At 36.7% G+C, this 18717-nt stretch overlaps 1 protein-coding gene across 2 annotated transcripts in view; it reads left to right on the plus strand.

Annotated features, from left to right (window-relative positions):
* The window catches only part of LAMA4 (laminin subunit alpha 4), a 150404-nt gene that overhangs the window by 117422 nt on the left and 14265 nt on the right, over window positions 1-18717 (plus strand). For both annotated transcript variants that reach the window (XM_039252211.1, XM_039252212.1), the window contains 8 exons: window positions 1427-1598; window positions 6490-6621; window positions 7949-8091; window positions 9644-9782; window positions 10261-10398; window positions 12348-12481; window positions 13918-14082; window positions 14853-15006. In XM_039252211.1, coding sequence (XP_039108142.1) covers window positions 1427-1598; window positions 6490-6621; window positions 7949-8091; window positions 9644-9782; window positions 10261-10398; window positions 12348-12481; window positions 13918-14082; window positions 14853-15006 — 1177 coding nt within the window. The remainder of the gene's footprint in view (window positions 1-1426; window positions 1599-6489; window positions 6622-7948; window positions 8092-9643; window positions 9783-10260; window positions 10399-12347; window positions 12482-13917; window positions 14083-14852; window positions 15007-18717) is intronic.

Genomic DNA, 18717 nt, shown 5'->3' on the forward strand with positions numbered 1-18717 from the left:
TTTGATAGCCACAAGAGAGCAGCAGATGAGACAAGCGTGGAATAATATTCAGGGTCTCAATATTTTCTTTGGGGAAACCAGTTTTGAAACTGCATAATAGTCATGCCTGCAAAAATCATTTCAGTTTTCTATACCACAGAAGAGCATGCACAATTACAAAAAGTGTAAACAACTTGTTTACAGCTCTGATTTAGGATTCCAGAGACCGAGGCTTCACTAGAAATTTCTGTTGTCTTAGCACATAGGGTAGAAAAGAAATCCATTTAAAACAATCCATTTAGGATAAAGATGTGATATACATACATAGGTCTGGAAAGATATTTATATATCAGGCCTCACCTGTACACACACACACACACACACACACACACACACACACATAATGGAATATGTATGATTCAGCCATAAAAAAAGAATGAAATCTTGCCATTTGCAATAAGGTGGATGGAGCTAAAGTATATTATACTAAGCAAAATAAGTCAGTCAGAGAAAGGCAAATACCATATGATAAAACTCATATGTGGAATTTAAGAAACAAAACAGATGAGGGGTGCCTGGGTGGCTCAGTGGATTAAGCATCCAACTCTTGAATTAGGCTCAGGTCATGATTTTAGAGTTCATGAGACCAAGCCCTGCATCAGGCCCTGGGCTGACAGGCTCTCTTCATCTCTCTACCCGCCCCTCCCAAATAAATAAATAAAATTATAAAAAAAAGAAGCAAAGCAGGTTAATATAGGGAAAGGAAAATAAAATAAGCTAAGAGCAGAAAGGGAGGCAAACCAAAAAACAGTCTCTTAACTATAGAGAACAAATTGAGGGTTGCTGGAGGGTAGTGGGTGAGGGGATGGGCTAAATGGGTGATTGGCACTAAGGAGGGCACTTGTGATGAGGACTGGGTGTTATATGTAAGTGATAAATCACTAAATTCTACTCCTGAAACTAAAAATATAAAAAAAATAAAATAAAATGATTCATTTAACTTACCTATAAATACTTTTCTATGTCTCCCATGCAAACATCAGTACTTCAGTTATTTTTTTCAAGCTTTTTATTTAAATTCCAGTTAGTTAATATGCAGTGTAATATTAGTCTCAGTGTAGAATTTAATGATTCATCACTTACATTAACATCGAGCGCTCATCACAGTAAATACCCTTCTTAATCCCTATTATGCCCATTTAACCCACCCCCCGTCCACCTCCCCTCCAGCAATGCTCAGTTTGTTCTCTAGGGTTAAAAGTCTCTTTTCTGGCCTCTCTCGATCCCGCCCGCCCATGTTCATCTGTTTTATTTCTTAAATTCCACATATATAAATACTTGTAAGGTCCATGGAAGATGTCATGACAATGGGTTGGTTAAAAGGGCCTCACTTGAAAAGCATAATACAGACTGTCATGTGCATGTGATCCTTGCGTTTTTATTTCAGAGATAAACTGGCCTTCACTCAGAGTCGGGCTGCCAGCTATTTCTTCGATGGCTCTAGTTATGCCGTGGTGAGGGATATCACCAAGAGAGGGAAATTCGGTCAGGTGACGCGCTTTGACATAGAAGTTCGAACACCAGCTGACAATGGCCTTGTGCTCCTGATGGTCAATGGAGTGAGTAAAAATAAGAGTCCTTTATCTTCTCCTTTTTTTCCTTTGCTTTCTGCTGGGCATATTCTTAGGAACCTTCCCAGTTTGAGTGTGCTGAGCCACCAAACTGAAGTTTTCATTTAGAAAGCAAAATTGGATTTCCTTTTCTTCAAGGAAGTGATGTCAGAAATAAGTAAAAGCAGTTCTGAAATGCATCTCTGTGCACTACATTTTGGGTTGTATATTAAATATAGCCTCCTTTAATAAACTAGGAAATTTTGCAGAAAATCAGCACCAAGATCTAGGTGAATGGTGTGTCTGAAGAAGTTTAGCACTGACTCTTTCCATCACATGCCTTAATCAATAAAAAAAATTGTATGCTTACTATAAATATATGCATTTCTTTATTAATGATATACATAAAAGTATGTAATGATGTATTTTATTGATGATTATTAATAATAATCCATATTATTATGGATATTTATTCAAAACTAAGAATAAAGGCAATTTATGTAAAGATAAAATAGTGAATAAAAGTAAACACAATTTTATTATTTTTCTTTCCATACATTTTTTTCCTTAAATTGTTTATTGTCAAGTTGGTTTACATATAAAAATAAACACAATTTTAAAATAAAGATGAAATAAAATAAAATTGTTTTCTATTTGTTGATGATACAAATATTATTGTTGATAGCAGTGTTACTAGGAACAATATAAATAAATATACTTATGTATTGTTCAAAGTCTCCTTAACTCTTTGAAATACAGTGACTCAAAAGTCTGTCGTAAGTCAAATTATTTCAATAGTAAGTCTAATTGGCTGTCAAAACTGAACAAGATATCTCAAAAATAAAAATGTAAGGTGTGTATCATTGCCTATGGTTACTAAATCATGATACCGTTTTTCAATCTCTTTCACTAATTGGCAAAAGTTGTCTTTGAATTCGGCTGGTTCATTTCTGTCTTTCCTGATGTCAATTCTTGCTACCTAATGGGATATTGTATCATTTTGTAAACTCAAACAAAAGAGTTCAAGACCATTAAAATTTTTAACTGAAAGATTTTTAAACAAGTTAGAAATTTATTTCTAAAACTATTTAATAGTACAGATATGAGAGTTTTTTAACAGGTAGTACACATATTGCTTTCATCAGCAAATTTACTTAACAACAGAAAATTTGTTGGCTCAATCAATTAAGCATCCAACTCTGGAGTTTGGCTCAGGTCATGATCTCACCTTGTGAGATCAAGGCCTGCATCAGGCTCTGAGCTGACAGCACAGAGCCTGCTTGAGATTTTCTCTCATTCTCTCTCTCTTTCTCTCTCTCCCTCTCTCCTCTCTCTCTCTGCCCATTCCTCACTTGTACTCTCTCACTCTCTCTCAAAATAAATTTTAAAAATTAAAGAAACAAAATTTTCCGATATGTTTTTTAAAAACCATCTATCCAGAGTGCGACTTTCTTCAAAAAAGTGACTTTCTCTTCAGAAATCTGTTGCATTCCTATGCACTAATAATGAAGCAGCAGAAAGAGAAATTAAGAAAACAATCTCATTTACAATGAGCCCAAAATAATAAAATACCTAGGGATAAACTGGACCAAAGATTTGAAATACCTGTGCTCTAAAGTCTGTAAAACATTGATGAAAGAAATTGAAGACAACACAATGAAATGGGAAGACATTCCATGTTCATGGAATGGAAGAACAAATATTGTTAAAATGTCTATACTACTCAAAGATATCTACAGATTTAATGTAATCCCTATAAAAATACCAACAACATTTTTCACAGAACTGAAACAAACAATTCTAATATTTTTATGGAACCAGAATATACCCTGAATAGCCAAAGAAATCTTGAGAAAGAAAAGCAAAACTGGAGGCATCACAATTCTGGACTTCAAGCTATATCACAAACCTGTAGTGATCAAGACAGTATGGAGCTGGCACAAAAATAGATGCATAGATCAATGAAACAGCTAGAAAACCCAGAAGTAAACCCACAATTATATGGTCGATTAATCTCAACAAAGGAGAAATGAATACACAATGGGAAAAAGACAGTTTCTTAACAAATGGTATTGGGAAAACAGCACAGGTATATGCAAGAGAATGAAACTGGACCACATTCTTCACCATACACAAAAATAAACTCAAATTGGATTAAAGACCTAAATGTGAAACCTGAAACCATAAAAATTCTAGAAGAAAGCAAAAGCAGTAATGTCTCTGACATCGACCATAGCAACATTTTTCTAGATGTGTCTCCTGAGGCAAGGGAAATAAAAACAAAACTAAACTATTGGGACTACATTAAAATAAAATGCTTTTGCACAACAAAGGAAACAAGCAACAAAACTGAGAAGCAACCTATGGAATGGGAGAAGATATTTGCAAATGACAGATCTGATAAAGGGTTAGTATTCAAAGTATGTAAAGAACTGATACAACTCAACACCCAAAAAGACAAGTAATCTAATTAAAAAACAGGCAGAAGATAGGCATTTCTCCAAAAGATGGCATCCAGATAGTCAAAAAACACATGAAAAGATGCTCAATATCATTCATCATGAGGGAAATGCAAATCAAAACTACAGAGAAGGAAAAAAAAACCCCTACAGAATATCACCTGCCACCTGTCAGAATGGCTAAAATCAAAAACACAAGAAACGAGTGTTGGCAAAGATGTAGAATAAAAGGAATCCTATTGGTGGGAATGCAAGCTGGGTGTAGCCACTGTGGAAAATGCTGTGGTGTATGGAGGTTCCTCAAAAAAATTAAAAATAGAGCTACCCTATGATCCAGTAATCACACTACTGGTTATTTAGTCAAAAAACATAGAAACATGAATTCAAAGGGATATATGTATCCCTATGTGTATAGTAGCATTATTTACAATATCCAGACTGTGGAAGCAACCCAAGTATCCATCGAGGGGTGCATGGATTAAGATGTGGTTTATATATACAGTGGAATAAAATTCAACCTTAAAAAAGAATGAAATCTTGTCATTTGCAACAACATGGATGGAGCTAAAGAGTATAATGTTAAGCAAAATAAGTCAGTCAAAGAAAGACAAATACCATACGATCTCACTCTTATGTGGAATTTAAGAAATAAAACAAATGAGCAAAGGAAAAAAGAGAGAGAGAGAGAAACCAAGATACAGACTCTTAACTATAAAGAAAAAATTGATGGTTACCAGAGGGGATGTGGGTGGGAAAATGAGTGAGGAGGTTAAGGACGGCACTTGTTGTGTTAAGCACCGAATGATGTATGGAATTGTTGAATCACTATACTGTATACCTGAAACTAATATAATACTGTTTGTTAACTACACTGGAATTAAAATAAAAACTTAATGAATAATAACAAATTTTCAAAAGTCACTTTCTTGTGCATTGTTATAATACCCCTCTCTTGAAATGGCAGATAAAGGACTTTTTTTAATAACTAGTAAATTTCATACCACTGAAAGACATTTGTCATCAGAAATAAAGGTAAACTAATTTAGAATAACTCATTTTATAAAGAAAATGTGTAACCCTCTTTATTTTCTTTTTTAATATTTTTTATTTATTTCTAGGAGTGAGAGAGAGAGAGAGAGAGACAGCGTGAGCAGGGGAGGGTCAGAGAGAGAGGGAGATACAGACTCTGAAATAGGCTCCAGGCTCTGAGCTGGCAGTCAGCACAGAGCCCGATGCGGGGCACCAACCCACGAACCGGGAGATCGTGACCTAAGTGAAAGTTGGACGCTTAACCGACTAAGCCACCCAGGCGCCCCAGTGTAACCCTCTTTAAACGTGACAGCATTCTTAGTAATTTGCAGGAAGTAATCTGCAAACATCTGTGTCTCAAAAATATTTTCACATCACTGCATCTCCAGAGAAAACCATTGTGAATATTCTATTATTTAATTCTTCTCACACGTAAATTCATGTAACCAGACACACATAAACTTCAATAAACTATAATAGGCTAAAAGCAAAGAAATGGGTGAGGGGCCACTGCCAGCCTCCAAGTGTAAAATTCTACTCTCAAAGCCTCATATACCATGTGAAGTTCATGAATATCTGCCCAAAGGACAAAATGAAGGTCCATATCAATCCATGTATTAAATACTAAAAGTTAGTTATTGTCTCTATTTTAGAGTTTTTACATGAACATAAACAGAAGTTGAAGTATTTTCTTTCTGTCCCCTAATGGATTATTTTCTGCATCCCAGAAGTATACAAACTCTACTCAGGATATCACTTTCTGACAAATAGCAACTTTACCATGACATCTTACTTTTCAAATCCATTCAATTCTTCTGTATATAAACTTCCAAAACAAGAAGCCCTGACCAGTAAATTATATGAGTGTTAAAAAGAATTACTTTTATGGACCAAGTGCATAACAATTTATTACATTTTACATATTTATTTACATAAATCCAGTGTTTCCAAATAATACAGAAATGTCCTTCTTTTTCTTGTATCTGTAATTGCTAACAATGTTTTAAGATTTTTTTCAGCAAACCTTGGGATTATTTTTCAATATTACCAATTTTTCTCTTAAAATGAAATGCAGTTACATTTTTTGGCCTGTTACAATTGTTGAAAATTGTCAAGATTTTTAAAAGATCAATGATGTAAACTTAAATTTTCTCTAATTCATAAAATAAATAAGAAACAGAACATAGTTGTTTTAAATCATGTATAAATATTAACACTTTGCTATATTAACATGAAACATAACTGCTGATATAGATAGAGTTGCAATTTTAATTTTATAATAAAAATGTCATTAGACTTTCTTAGTTTTCAGTTTTCAATAACAAAGAACGGTGTTATTTCTCAAATTCAGCTAAACATACACTTTCATAATAGCAGATGCTCACATCTTATTTACTTCTTTCTCTCCACAGAGTATGTTTTTCAGCTTGGAAATGCGCAATGGTTACCTACATGTGTTCTATGACTTTGGATTTAGCAATGGCCCCGTGCATCTTGAGGACACATTGAAGAAAGCTCAAATTAATGACGCAAAATACCATGAGGTACAATCATTGCAATTTGTGGCAATTTATTTTGTTTTGTTTCGCTTGTACTTAGACTTATTGATCTAATCAGGTGATCAAATTACATAGGTGGGAAAGTAACTAAATTGAACACCTTCCCATTTAAAGACCAAGTGTAATGCCCCAGCCACACAACTCCAGGATGACATTTGCTTTAAAAGAATGAATGTTTTTGTCATATTGATGTTTCTCATGAAAGAGTCACTGAAAGATTCGTTTTAATTGCCTCATTGACCAAAAGATTCCTGTTAATGTTCAGTGTCCTGATTACAATGGCACTCCATAGAATTTTTTTATACATTTGTTGATAATGCCAGAGTGTGGATACAAGGGCCATTTTTAGACTTATTCTTTGAGCATTACTAAATGTAAAAAGAGTAGATAGTAAGCAAATAGAGAATTTCCTTGTAAACCATTTATGCAGAACTTAGAAAACATTAACACAGATTTCCTTATAAAGGGAGCCCACAAGGATTACTTCTTAATCTTGAAACACTTATACAGTATACTGATAATATAGTTCATCTATTTTCATTAACAACTACTTTGAATCTACAATTGAGTATCTTTTAAGTTGAACCAAAATGCAGAGAGTAGGAGACTGTATTTCTCTTTTCAGTTCAAAGTCCATGGCTTTCATGAGGATGGTTTAGGATAGAGGAATATTTAAACTATTTCTCTGACTAGCATTTTTTCAGATTCATTAAATCTTTTCGCTATGTCACCAAAGTAAAATGGCACCTGGTAACATACAGTTTAGGGTCCAAAAGTTACCTGTTAATAGTTCTTTCCTGAATCTCCTCAAAGGGGCAAAAGACAATACCTGGTCTCATAACAAAAACTTTTTTTTGGTCTAGCTTCTTCTTCATATGGAAATCCTTCTCCGGAAAATATGAACTTCTACTTATTTAAGTAAGAATTTCATGTCTGTAAGAAAGAAAAATCTATCCCCCATTTTGTGAACAAAGAAGCATGAGAACATGGAGGTCCAGCTGTTGTAATCAGAATAATTAAAACATAGTAGTCTTCAAAAAGTTTATTATTTTTCAATGTTTGCTTATTTCTTTATTTTGAGAGAGAGAGGGCGCTCACATGAACAGGGGGAGGGATGGGGAGAGGAGAGAGAGAGAATCCCAAGCAGGCCCCACGCCATCAGTGCGGAGCCCCAGCACAATCCCATGAACCATGAGAGCATAACCTGAGCCAAAACCAAGAGTCAGACACTTGACCTCCTGAGCCACCCAGGTGCCTCCAAAGATTGATTATTAAATAGTGATCCGGACCTACAATATATTATTTCTCCTAGATCTCAATCATTTACCACAATGATAAGAAAATGATTTTGGTGGTTGACAGACGACATGTCAAGAGCATGGACAATGAAAAGATGAAAATACCTTTTACAGACATATACATTGGAGGGGCTCCCCCAGAAATTTTACAATCCAGGTAAGGTTTCTTCCAGCAAGTAGCTATCATTCCTAATGATGTACTGGTCTGAGTATTCAACATCCAGGAGACATCTAGTAAACTTTTAAAGCACTCCCACTTGCTGCTTCTACACACATGCACAGGCACATGCACACAAGTTCGTGCACCCTCATGACCTTCTTAACTTAGCCTTTTCTAGATGTGATCTATAGGTTTCTTTAATTATTGTATTACTCTTAGAACATAGTCTAATGCAACATTTCTCATCTACAAGAAGAAAGGCAGAGCCTCCGTCCCTTTTGTTTCAGTCTTAAACCTCTTTGAACTGTCAAATAGCATCTGAGGATATGAAAATCTTTAAGCTTATCCAAGAGGATGTGAATTATGTATTATTACAGTTTTATTCTCATGTATTTAAAAATTTAACTATCTCTTATTACAATTAAGTCACAGCATCAGACGCCCTTGAGACTGACAGGCAATTTTAGAATATTCCAGTCCAGTCATTCTCAGTACTTGTTCTCATTAGAATAACCTGGAGAACTTTTATGAACACTATAGCTTATGACCACTCTCCAGAAATTATAATTGGTGTGGGATAAGGCCCCAACCTCAAGCTTCCTTTCCAAATTAGATACCCTCTTAACTCCTTCAACCATGCCACATGGGACCTTTAACCATTGTGGTTGCCATTATATACCCCCTAATCTCCCTCTAGGTGTGATCTTGATAGAGCAAAATATGTTAGGGCTTTTACTCCTTAATTTGGCCAGTGTTCATCTCAAATACATTGAAGTCATTGTAATTTGGTTAAAACTAATTTCATAGTCATTCAGTATTTAATAATATGTTAGGTATTAGGATTAAAGTATTGACCTAAATGCCATTCTTGATCTCAAAGATAAAGGATTTCTTACTATCCTATTAATCCAAAAGCCACTAAGACAATTCTCTAGCCTTAGCTGATTACGTTATGTTGCAAAACAGCCACGAAGATGAGCTCATGACCCAAGTGGATTAATGGAAGCCTGAATACCTGGGTTGGATTAATGGAAGCCTGAATACCTGGGTTCAAATCTTAACTTACCTCTTGTGACATTTAAAAAAAAAAAAAGGAAACCAAAAAAAACCAAAACTTAATGTTTCTTACTTTCATTTAATAGGTTAAGCCATGTTCAGTTGCCGAGAGTTGACCATTTTCTACCTAAAATATGTCAGTTTTCTATGGTTCAACCTATTAATCATCTATAAAAGGGAAATAATAACATTTCCTTCTATCTCACTGAATTTTTATAAACATAAAATAAGCTAATGTAAGTTCAAGAATCTTGAAAATTATAAAAAGTAAACAAATTGTCTTGATGAAGAATAAAGCCATTCTATAGACAAAGATTAGACATTACTATGTGCTTATGGAAGAAACCATGAGAAAATGAACAATTATAAAGCTGTTAAAATAAGTATAAATAAAATCAAATTTCATATCCCACATATTCAGAGCAACATCATCATCACAATCTTCATCATCATTATCATCATCAAATCAGTGAAGACTAACATTCTTTTCCAGGACCCTCAAAGCACACCTTCCCCTAGATATCAACTTCAGAGGATGCATGAAAGGTTTCCAGTTCCAAAAGAAAGATTTCAATTTATTAGAGCAGACAGAAACCCTTGGAGTTGGTTATGGATGCCCAGAAGACTCTCTTGTAAGTATCATTCAAAACCTTTTTAGTAAATAGACACACACACACACTTTTAATAATAAAAAATAAATAGACACAAAACTTATTCTCAAAAGCTAGGAAAGCTCTTTTCAGCTCCTCTGTGATTGGAGGTACATCTTGGGCTCCTTTCTGCCACCAGCAAAAAGAAGAATCATTAAGCTAGAAGGCTTGTGGGAATTCCTCTATGACTTGTCCATTTGCTTCAGTTTTCAATGGCCTTCCAAAGCCCAGAGAGGCTGTGTGGGCATCTTTTCTCACTCAGGGTGGAGGATGTAGAGAAGCTGAAACCCCATCATGTAGGAGGATGATTAACATGCCTAAATTCCAGTGTGATCCAGAAGTTAAAACATAAAATATTAATATAGAAACCAGTAGACATGGCCTTTGGTGTGTGAAAATTTGACATTTTATGCATTTGATATTTATCACAAACACTTATATTCACTATTTGGTCACACAGATATCTCGCAGAGCATATTTCAGTGGGCAGAGTTTCATTGCTTCAATTCAGAAAATATCTTTCTTCGATGGCTTTGAAGGAGGTTTCAATTTCCGAACGTTACAGCCAAATGGATTACTATTTTATTATGCCTCAGGAGTAAGTATTTGTTTTTCCCTATAAGAACTTCCTTCTGGGGGTGCCTGGGTGGCTTAGTTGGTTAAGTGTCCGACTTTCGCTTAGGTCATGATCTCGCGGTTCGTGGGTTCGAGCCCCGCGTCGGGCTCTGTGCTGACTGCCAGCTCAGAGCCTGGAGCCTGTTTCAGTCTGTGACTCCCTCTCTCTCTGACCCTCCCCTGCTCACGCTCTCTCTCTCTCCTAGAAATAAAATTTTTAAAAAATTAAAAAAAAAGAACTTCCTTCTGATAATTGTTTTGTCCACTAACAATACTGTTGTTTATGCATGTTAAAAGTGAATTTCAATTCAAATTAATTTTGACTCACATGAACACACACAGAATGCTGCATTTCAGACACTTTCTAATTATATATAGTGCTTATCAGAAGTTCTGAACCTCAGATTCATAGACCCACCCCTCTGGAGTTCATGGAGAAAGTTCAGTGCATCTATCAACCTTAGGTCAGAAAATAGTAAGATTTTTTTTAAATTTTATTTTCTCAAACTAAAATTTAGCATTTTCTTCAATTACAAATGTCAGCAACAAACCACAGAAATATTTGCAGAAGCTGTTACTTCATCATTAATAGAAATAACAGGTATTTTTCATTTTACCCAATAGTTCTCACAGATATCTCAAAATATCATTTTTGCTTATTGCTACTTTTAAATTACAGTAGTTATTAGATTTGCTATTAGATTTTATAATTTAATGCTTTAATAAAGAAGTACATGTATTACTATATCACAGACTTATTGTTTTAATATTTTGAAACTGTATCTTACTGTAATTGGTTTCCTTTTTATTTCTAGATATTTTGTTTGATGCATTTTCAAATGTTATATTTGAAGGGGCTTGTGTGTATCACCAAACTGTCAAAGAAATCCATAGCACAAAAATGTTAAAAATCTCTGTGTATATATGCAATTATGCATGTGATTTAATTTATAAAACTGTATAAGGAACATACTTCTCTGTTCTTGGATTGGCTATAGAACATTTGAGTTCACGTTCTCAAGATATTATTTCCAAAATAAAATAAGCAGAGATTTAGTGGCCCCGAGACCCAACTGATTTATCTCTGAAAAGGTCATCACCAAAATATATGATGATGGAGCAGGTCACAATATAATTTATAAAAGCAGCTTTCGCTTTTCCTACTTATTTTCTTGTATCCATCACATTTACTTTGAATTGAATTTAAATCAGTAATGACTGTGAGAATTTACCCAAAGCACTTTGCAGGACCTCCCCCTCCAAACCTATCGCAGATTACCATGGTTAGTTAAAGAACACTTTCTGTCCACAAAAAGTAGTTTTGTTGAAGTCTGTCCCCTCCACTGTAGAGGTCAGTGCCCATAAAAGAGAAGAGAAGCATGATGATCAATTTGCCAATATTTTAAACCATCAATAAGCAAATTCAGAAAAGGAAATGGTAACTTCTGCTTTCGTATTTCTCTTCTGCCTCTGTAGATGAAAAGTAAAACATTTAAAAAGCAAAACTGGCAAATTATCCCTTGCCTGGTTGTCCAGCTACATGCCCAGGGAGGCTCAAGTATTGCTTTTCCCAGAGGGAGACTGAGACTCCCAGAGGGAGACTGAGACTGAGACTGCTATTCTGTCGAATAGCAATATCTGAGTTAGGGAGTTAACAAATACTGAGACAACTCTCAGCCTGACGAAATCACCAGATATCTTCCATGCGGGATACAGGAGGCTCCTTACTCCATTGAAATGTGCCTGGTCTTCTAGATGACACCAATATAAGCAACAGAGTGTTCTGTTGTTGTTTTCATAGAAATTATTTTACAAGCAAACTTCCCATACGTTGGGTGTTCCTTTAAGCAATACCATGAAGTAGATATTGAAAACATGTCCATCGTTTGGATCTCTGGCCTCCCTACTTAAAAACCTGTGCTTGAATTCCAGTCAGATGTGTTCTCCATTTCATTGGATAATGGCACTGTGGTCATGGATGTAAAGGGGATCAAGGTGCAGTCGGCAGATAAGCAGTACAATGATGGGCTGTCCCACTTCGTCATTACCTCTGTCTCACCTGCAAGGTACAGCTCCTCACTTTATACTCTTCCCACCAGATGCCTTTATTTGTAGAGCATGATTCTGTTGAATGACCACTATGAATAATAGCCTATTCTAGTGCTTTTCTAGTGCTTAAATAAAAATGGTAGAAGGAAGGGGTGCCTGGGTGGCTCAGTCAGTTAAGCATCTGACTTCAGCTCAGGTCATGATCTCACAGTCCATGGGTTCGAACCCCACATCAAGCTCTGTGCTGACAGCTAGCTCAGAGCCTGGAGCCTGCTTCTGATTCTGTGTCTCCCTCTCTCTCTCTCTGACCGTCCTCTGCTCACGCTGCCTCTCTCTCTCTCTCAGAAATAAATACAAACATTAAAAAAAATGGTAGAAGGAAGAACATAGTGTTTTTTTTAAAAGAAGTTGTTGTTAATTTTCGAGAGATGCCAGAGAAATCACTATATAATTACTTCACAGGAATATAGGTTTTATTCCCAGTAAAACCATGGGCTACAAACCTTCTTGGCTGAAGTGCCTACACATAGTAGAGTACAGTGTACTAGAGTACTAGAGTACTACACATAAGTGGAGTACAGCGTTTTACACATGGAGATCCAAAAACATTGGTTTCATTTGGATTTTAATTAAACAATTGAGGGGCGCCTGGGTGGGTCAGTCAGGGAATCATCAGACTCTTGATTTCAGCTCAGGTCATCTCATGGCTCATGAGCTCAAGCTCCACATTGGGCTTCACACTGACAGTGCAGAGCCTGCTTAGGATTATCTCTCTCCCCCTCTCTCTGTCCCTCCCTCTCTCTCTCTCTCTCTCAATAATAAATAAATAAACATTTGAAAAATAATAGAAAAGGAAGGAAAGAAGGAAGGAAGGAAGGAAGGAAGGAAGGAAGGAAGGAAGGAAGAAGAACAACTGAGAAGTCTACATTTATGGCCATATTTCGAAAGCTCTAACTCTAATCTTTAAATGTAATACTGAATTTCTTTTTTATAAGAAGAAAGCTTTCTGGAATAAGAAGTAAATTTCAGTCGTAGCAGCTGCTATTCTATATCAACTTCTGTGGAGCCCACCCATTACAAAAAAAAACATTAATAGGCCTTTCTAGACTCCATTTCCAATCACAATCAAAACCATTCAATATGCTTTTCAATGAAAACGGTCTCCCCAGATGTGATTAAATAATCACCATGAGTTATGTTCTCTCTTTTCCATCCAAAAAAAAATGCTCATGACTAATCATCGAACTTCTTGTTTTTAGAGGTTTAGAGAGTCTTTTCTGCATATGAAAATATTCATCAATTTTATCCTGGGCCTCATGAAGAGTCTGGAAAATTGCTATCTTTTCATTAGCCAGAATGTCCTATTTCAATTTCACAAGAAAACCTGTAACCTGGAATGGAACTCAGGATAAAATGGTAGCCATGTGGTATAAAGAAGCGTTTTCCTTTGCAGATATGAACTAATAGTAGATCAAAGCCGACTTCGGAGTAAGAACCCTTCCAAAGAAAAGGTGGAACAGACGCAAGCAACTGAAAAGAAGTTTTACTTCGGCGGCTCACCCATCAGTCCCCAGTTTGCTAATTTCACTGGCTGTATAAGTAATGCCTACTTTACCAGGTACAATATTTTTATTATACATTAAGTCCGCATTATTGATTTAAAACAGGTCAAGTGAATAGCGAAAACATTTACATTGTTAAAACTGAGAACTATGAAATTTAGGAGACACAGTAGAGGGTAGTCATTACGAGCTAGCATGTGCTCAGGCAACTGACATACTTCTTTGTGCGTAGGTTTCTTGCCTTTAAATTTCTGTGTGACTTTGGCTGAGTCAGCCTTTGTTTCCTCTCCACCAAAATGCAGATAATAATTATGCCTGCCTCCTTGTTATGACAATTAAATGAGATAATGTGCGGAAAGCACCCGGTATAGAGCAAGCTGTAAATATTGGATGCAGTTACGTCTATACTTATTATTAATGGTGTAGTACAGAGCAACATACCCAAATCCTCGTTAGAAGTTTAAGAAAGCCTTCTTAATTCAATGCATGACTTTAAACAAAGGCATTCATCTTGGTCCTTAACAAAGACAATAAGGGCTCCCTGAGTACAAGAACAGGTAAGGGAGAAACTTAATATGGATCCAATAACACAGAGACGGTACCAATCCCCCAGTGTGGTGAGAAAAAAAGGTGTTCATTGTTAAATGGTTATGCAGAGGTGTCTGATGAAGACTGTGGTTGATAAAGACCCATTACACACACACACACACACACACACACACACACACACACACACACATTGATTGCCAAAGGTCTTTCACTTCTATAATTTCCATCATGTAATTTTGAACAGTATTTTAAGATTTTTTCTCCCTCCGTTACGTAGGTTGGATAGAGATGTGGAGGTGGAAGATTTCCAGCGGTACTCTGAAAAGGTCCACACTTCCCTGTACGAGTGTCCTATTGAGTCTTCGCCCTTGTTCCTCTTTTACAAAAAAGGCAAAAATTCCTCAAAGCCTAAAACAAGTCAGAATAAAAAGGTAATACTGTGCCACATTCTCAGCTGCCCTCGCGTTCCATGCACCCAATGCTAGACACTGATGCTTTATTACAATTTACTCCAGTTTGCAACTGTACACATATGAAAGGTAGGATTCTTCTAGCATCCGATATTATTGTTTATCAGCTTTGGTATATCAATCTTCGTTCCCCCAAAAACCAGTTTGAATCAGCCTTTTACTCTATACTTGCAACTGCTTTTCATTGCAATGGTTTAAATTGCTCAATACTTAACTATTTGTATTTTTAATATGTATTATTTAGTACTGTAATTCTCCATATCATTTGCTTTTGTGTAATACTCTTGGGCTTCTGCTACAGTCTTGGATATCGTTAAAGTTTCTGATCTCATCCTGTTTGACCTTCACTACAATCACTCACAGACACGGTTGATCTGTGCCATCGACTGGCACTGCTCCTTCATCGAAATGTTTTTTGAGTTCTTAAACTGCATTCCCTGACTACTGTTCTTTCTCATTCATTTACTTCCAGCACATACATTAGGTGCCTTCATTGCAGATGAAACTCTTAATTCCTTCCCATCCTTTCAAGCTAATCCTCCCCACCCATTTTCTCGTCTGGTTTTAACAATGCACTCAGGTACCCTTCCTCAGACTTCGGTCCAAGCCACCGTCATTTCCCATCTGAGCCCTGCTGTAAGCTCCCAACAGGCCTCTCTGCTTCTACTCGCTTCTCTGAAACTCTATCCTCTACACAACAACCACACGTTTATCAATATGTCATAACATGTCACTCCTCTGCTCAAAGTGGCCCCCCACCGCACTCAGAGTAAAAGCTCCAGGCCCTCCGATGTTATAAGAGGCTCTAGATGATCCAGGCCCCTTTCCCTCGCTCACTTTCCTGCCCACACTAGAACGAGCCATGCGCAGTGCTGTAGGAGGTCTTTCTGCCTGGACCACTATTCCCAGAAATATCTGCATGAACAGCCTCTTCCAGGATTACCCACTTTTCATGTGTTCAGGGAGGCCTGCCTCAACTCAACTCCCTATTTAATACCAGCTGCCTCCTGTCTTCCACTGGTGCTACCCAGTGCATCTCCCAGTTGTCCTTTTTTCCATAGCACTTTTCACATTTTAATTTATTATTGACTGTATTACGTCTATTATTTACTGTTGGTTTCCTCTGCTAGACTACAAACTTCCTTTTATGTTGCTGTTCACTGATGTGTCCTAAGAGCCTAGAACAACGCACATAATAGGTGTTCAATAAATATTTAGCTATCTGCATCATAGAGCCGTTATAAAGATTAAACAAACTGGTCCAGGAAAAGCCCTAGCACAATGCCTGGCACAGAGCAAACATTCAGTATTAGCCGTTATATCTCTATAGAGCCCTGTGAATGTTCTGGAGGCTCAATTCTTTTTAAAAAAATTTTTTTTAATATTTATTTACTTTTGAGAGAGAGACAGAGTGTGAGTGGGCAAGCGGGAGAGAAAGAGGGACACAGACTGAAGCAGACTCCAGGCTCCAAACTGACAGCCCAGAGCCCAACACAGGGTCCGAACTCACAAACTGAGTTCATGACCTGAGCTGAAGTTGGATGCTCAACAGACTAAGCCACCCAGGTGCCCCAAGGAGGATCAATTCTTTTTTTCTTTTTAATTTTTTAATGTGTTTATTTATTTCTGAGAGAGAGAGATACACACAACGTGAGCAGGGGAGGGTCAGAGAGAGAGGGAGATACAGAATCTGAAGCAGGCTCCAGGCTCTGAGCTAGCTGTCAACACAGAGCCCGATGCAGGGCTCAAACCCACAAACCCTGAGATTAGGACCTGAGCAGAAGTTGGGCGCTTAACCGACTGAGCCACCCAGGCTCCCCAGAGAGGATCAATTCTTAAAAGTGGAATTGCTTGGCTTAAGGGAATGTGCATTCTCGATAATGAGGCAATACTACTTTATACTCCCACAAACAGCACTTTAAAGAACTATTGTCTTTCACACTGGATGTGATCAAATTTTTATAATTTTGCCAATCAAATGGAAAGATATGGCATCTCATTGTACTTTTAATCTGCATTTCCTTGAATGTTAGTCAGGCTGAGCATCTTTTAGAAGAACTGACTTCTCTCTAAGGCTGTCTTCTGAACCATCAACAAGAGGCAAGCATTGCCCCCTACCCCAACCCCTCGCTGCCCCACTCCAGCTTCTCACTTCGGATGATTTTGCACTGGCCGTTATACCTTGAGCACTTCCCTATATATTTATTTCAGCTTGTGTGGACCACTTTTTAGAGGCCCCAGGCAACTTCTCCTTTGTTTACACATGATTAAGCAATGTAAATAGAATAACTTCATTTATGCATAATCTAAAGTTAGTAATTTTTCAGGATCCTTTCCTGAATTTTACATGGATGACTGTTTTAAGGGATTCAGGCAGAAACATAATTTCACTGACTTTTATGGAGGCTTTTACTAGAGGATAATATAAAGGAGTTTTCAGAGGAGACTGTGAAGCTCTGATGAAATATTTCTATCACCTTCTCACATTGATGCTAAAATGTTTATCCTGAAATTTTTCAGCTGGAACTTGGTCACGGGTCAGTGGATCCTATGCAACAGGCTAATACAGGCTGATGAGGAAGATGGACCTTCTGTGGCACACACCTAACCCCTTTAAATGAATACAGTTTTCTATTTCAACCTGTCCATCAAATGTAGTTTCCTAACAAGTACTCATACCCTCAAGGTTATAATCAATAGCCCTTGGCACCATTAACACAAACTTTTCAATATTATAGGAAACTTCTTAGCCTTTCTTGTAAAAAGTCTTAGAAACTCAACATCAGAATAACAAATACAGAATCACTATAGATTCCACTTATATTTCTTGGTAATTAGAATGCCCGGTATTTGCTCAGATTTGCCCTTGTCTCACTAGCTTCTTACGTAGCTACCAAGAAAAACTTGTGGCCTCTGGTTTAAATTTTTTATCAAGGTCAATTCATAGCAATTGGGGCTTATAGTGACTTATCTTCACAATAACTTCCTAATATTCGATTTTATGAATATGTTATAATTTATTTAACCATTAATAGACTTTCAGTGTTTTCCGGCTTTCTTCCTTTATGGGTGAATACCATTATAATTAATCTTTGATTTTACTGCTGAATCAGTTTTTATGAAGCATTCTTAGATGTAGATGTATTGGGTGAAGTCAAACTACTTTCCAAAGCAGAAACAGTGATTTATATTCACCCCATGAGTACATAAGGATAGCTGTCTTACCACCTATGTTCCATCCTGAAAATTTTTCATGTTTATGTTTTTAAATTTAATTGGGAACATCATGTGGTGTTTGGTGTGATCATGAAGAATGTATATATTAGACGTCATTTCTGAGGTGTCAGTCAACCTTTTCTGAGAATTGATTCCCTACACGCAAGGCAAACCCAGAATTTTAGGTATGTGACCTCATCTACCTGGCTATAGATGTTTAGACGAGGGTAGATTATGTGAACTAAGCTGGGCTATCAGACTCCTTTCCTTAGAAACTTAGAACCCAGAGACACCTGTCTAGGCTGGTCATTGAATAGAAAACATGTAAGAGCTCTATGTTAATCATGCAAAAGAAAGCTGCTTTATAGAAAGACAAAAAGGCAGAAAGCTGTCCTTCAGAAAAAGAAAAATGAAAGCAGACAGTCTGAGAAAAAAAAAAGCTGAGATACCAGAAAG

Source organism: Hyaena hyaena, unplaced genomic scaffold (assembly GCF_003009895.1).
Source record: "Hyaena hyaena isolate Hyena2069 unplaced genomic scaffold, ASM300989v1 scaffold_412, whole genome shotgun sequence".
NCBI lineage: Eukaryota > Metazoa > Chordata > Mammalia > Carnivora > Hyaenidae > Hyaena > Hyaena hyaena.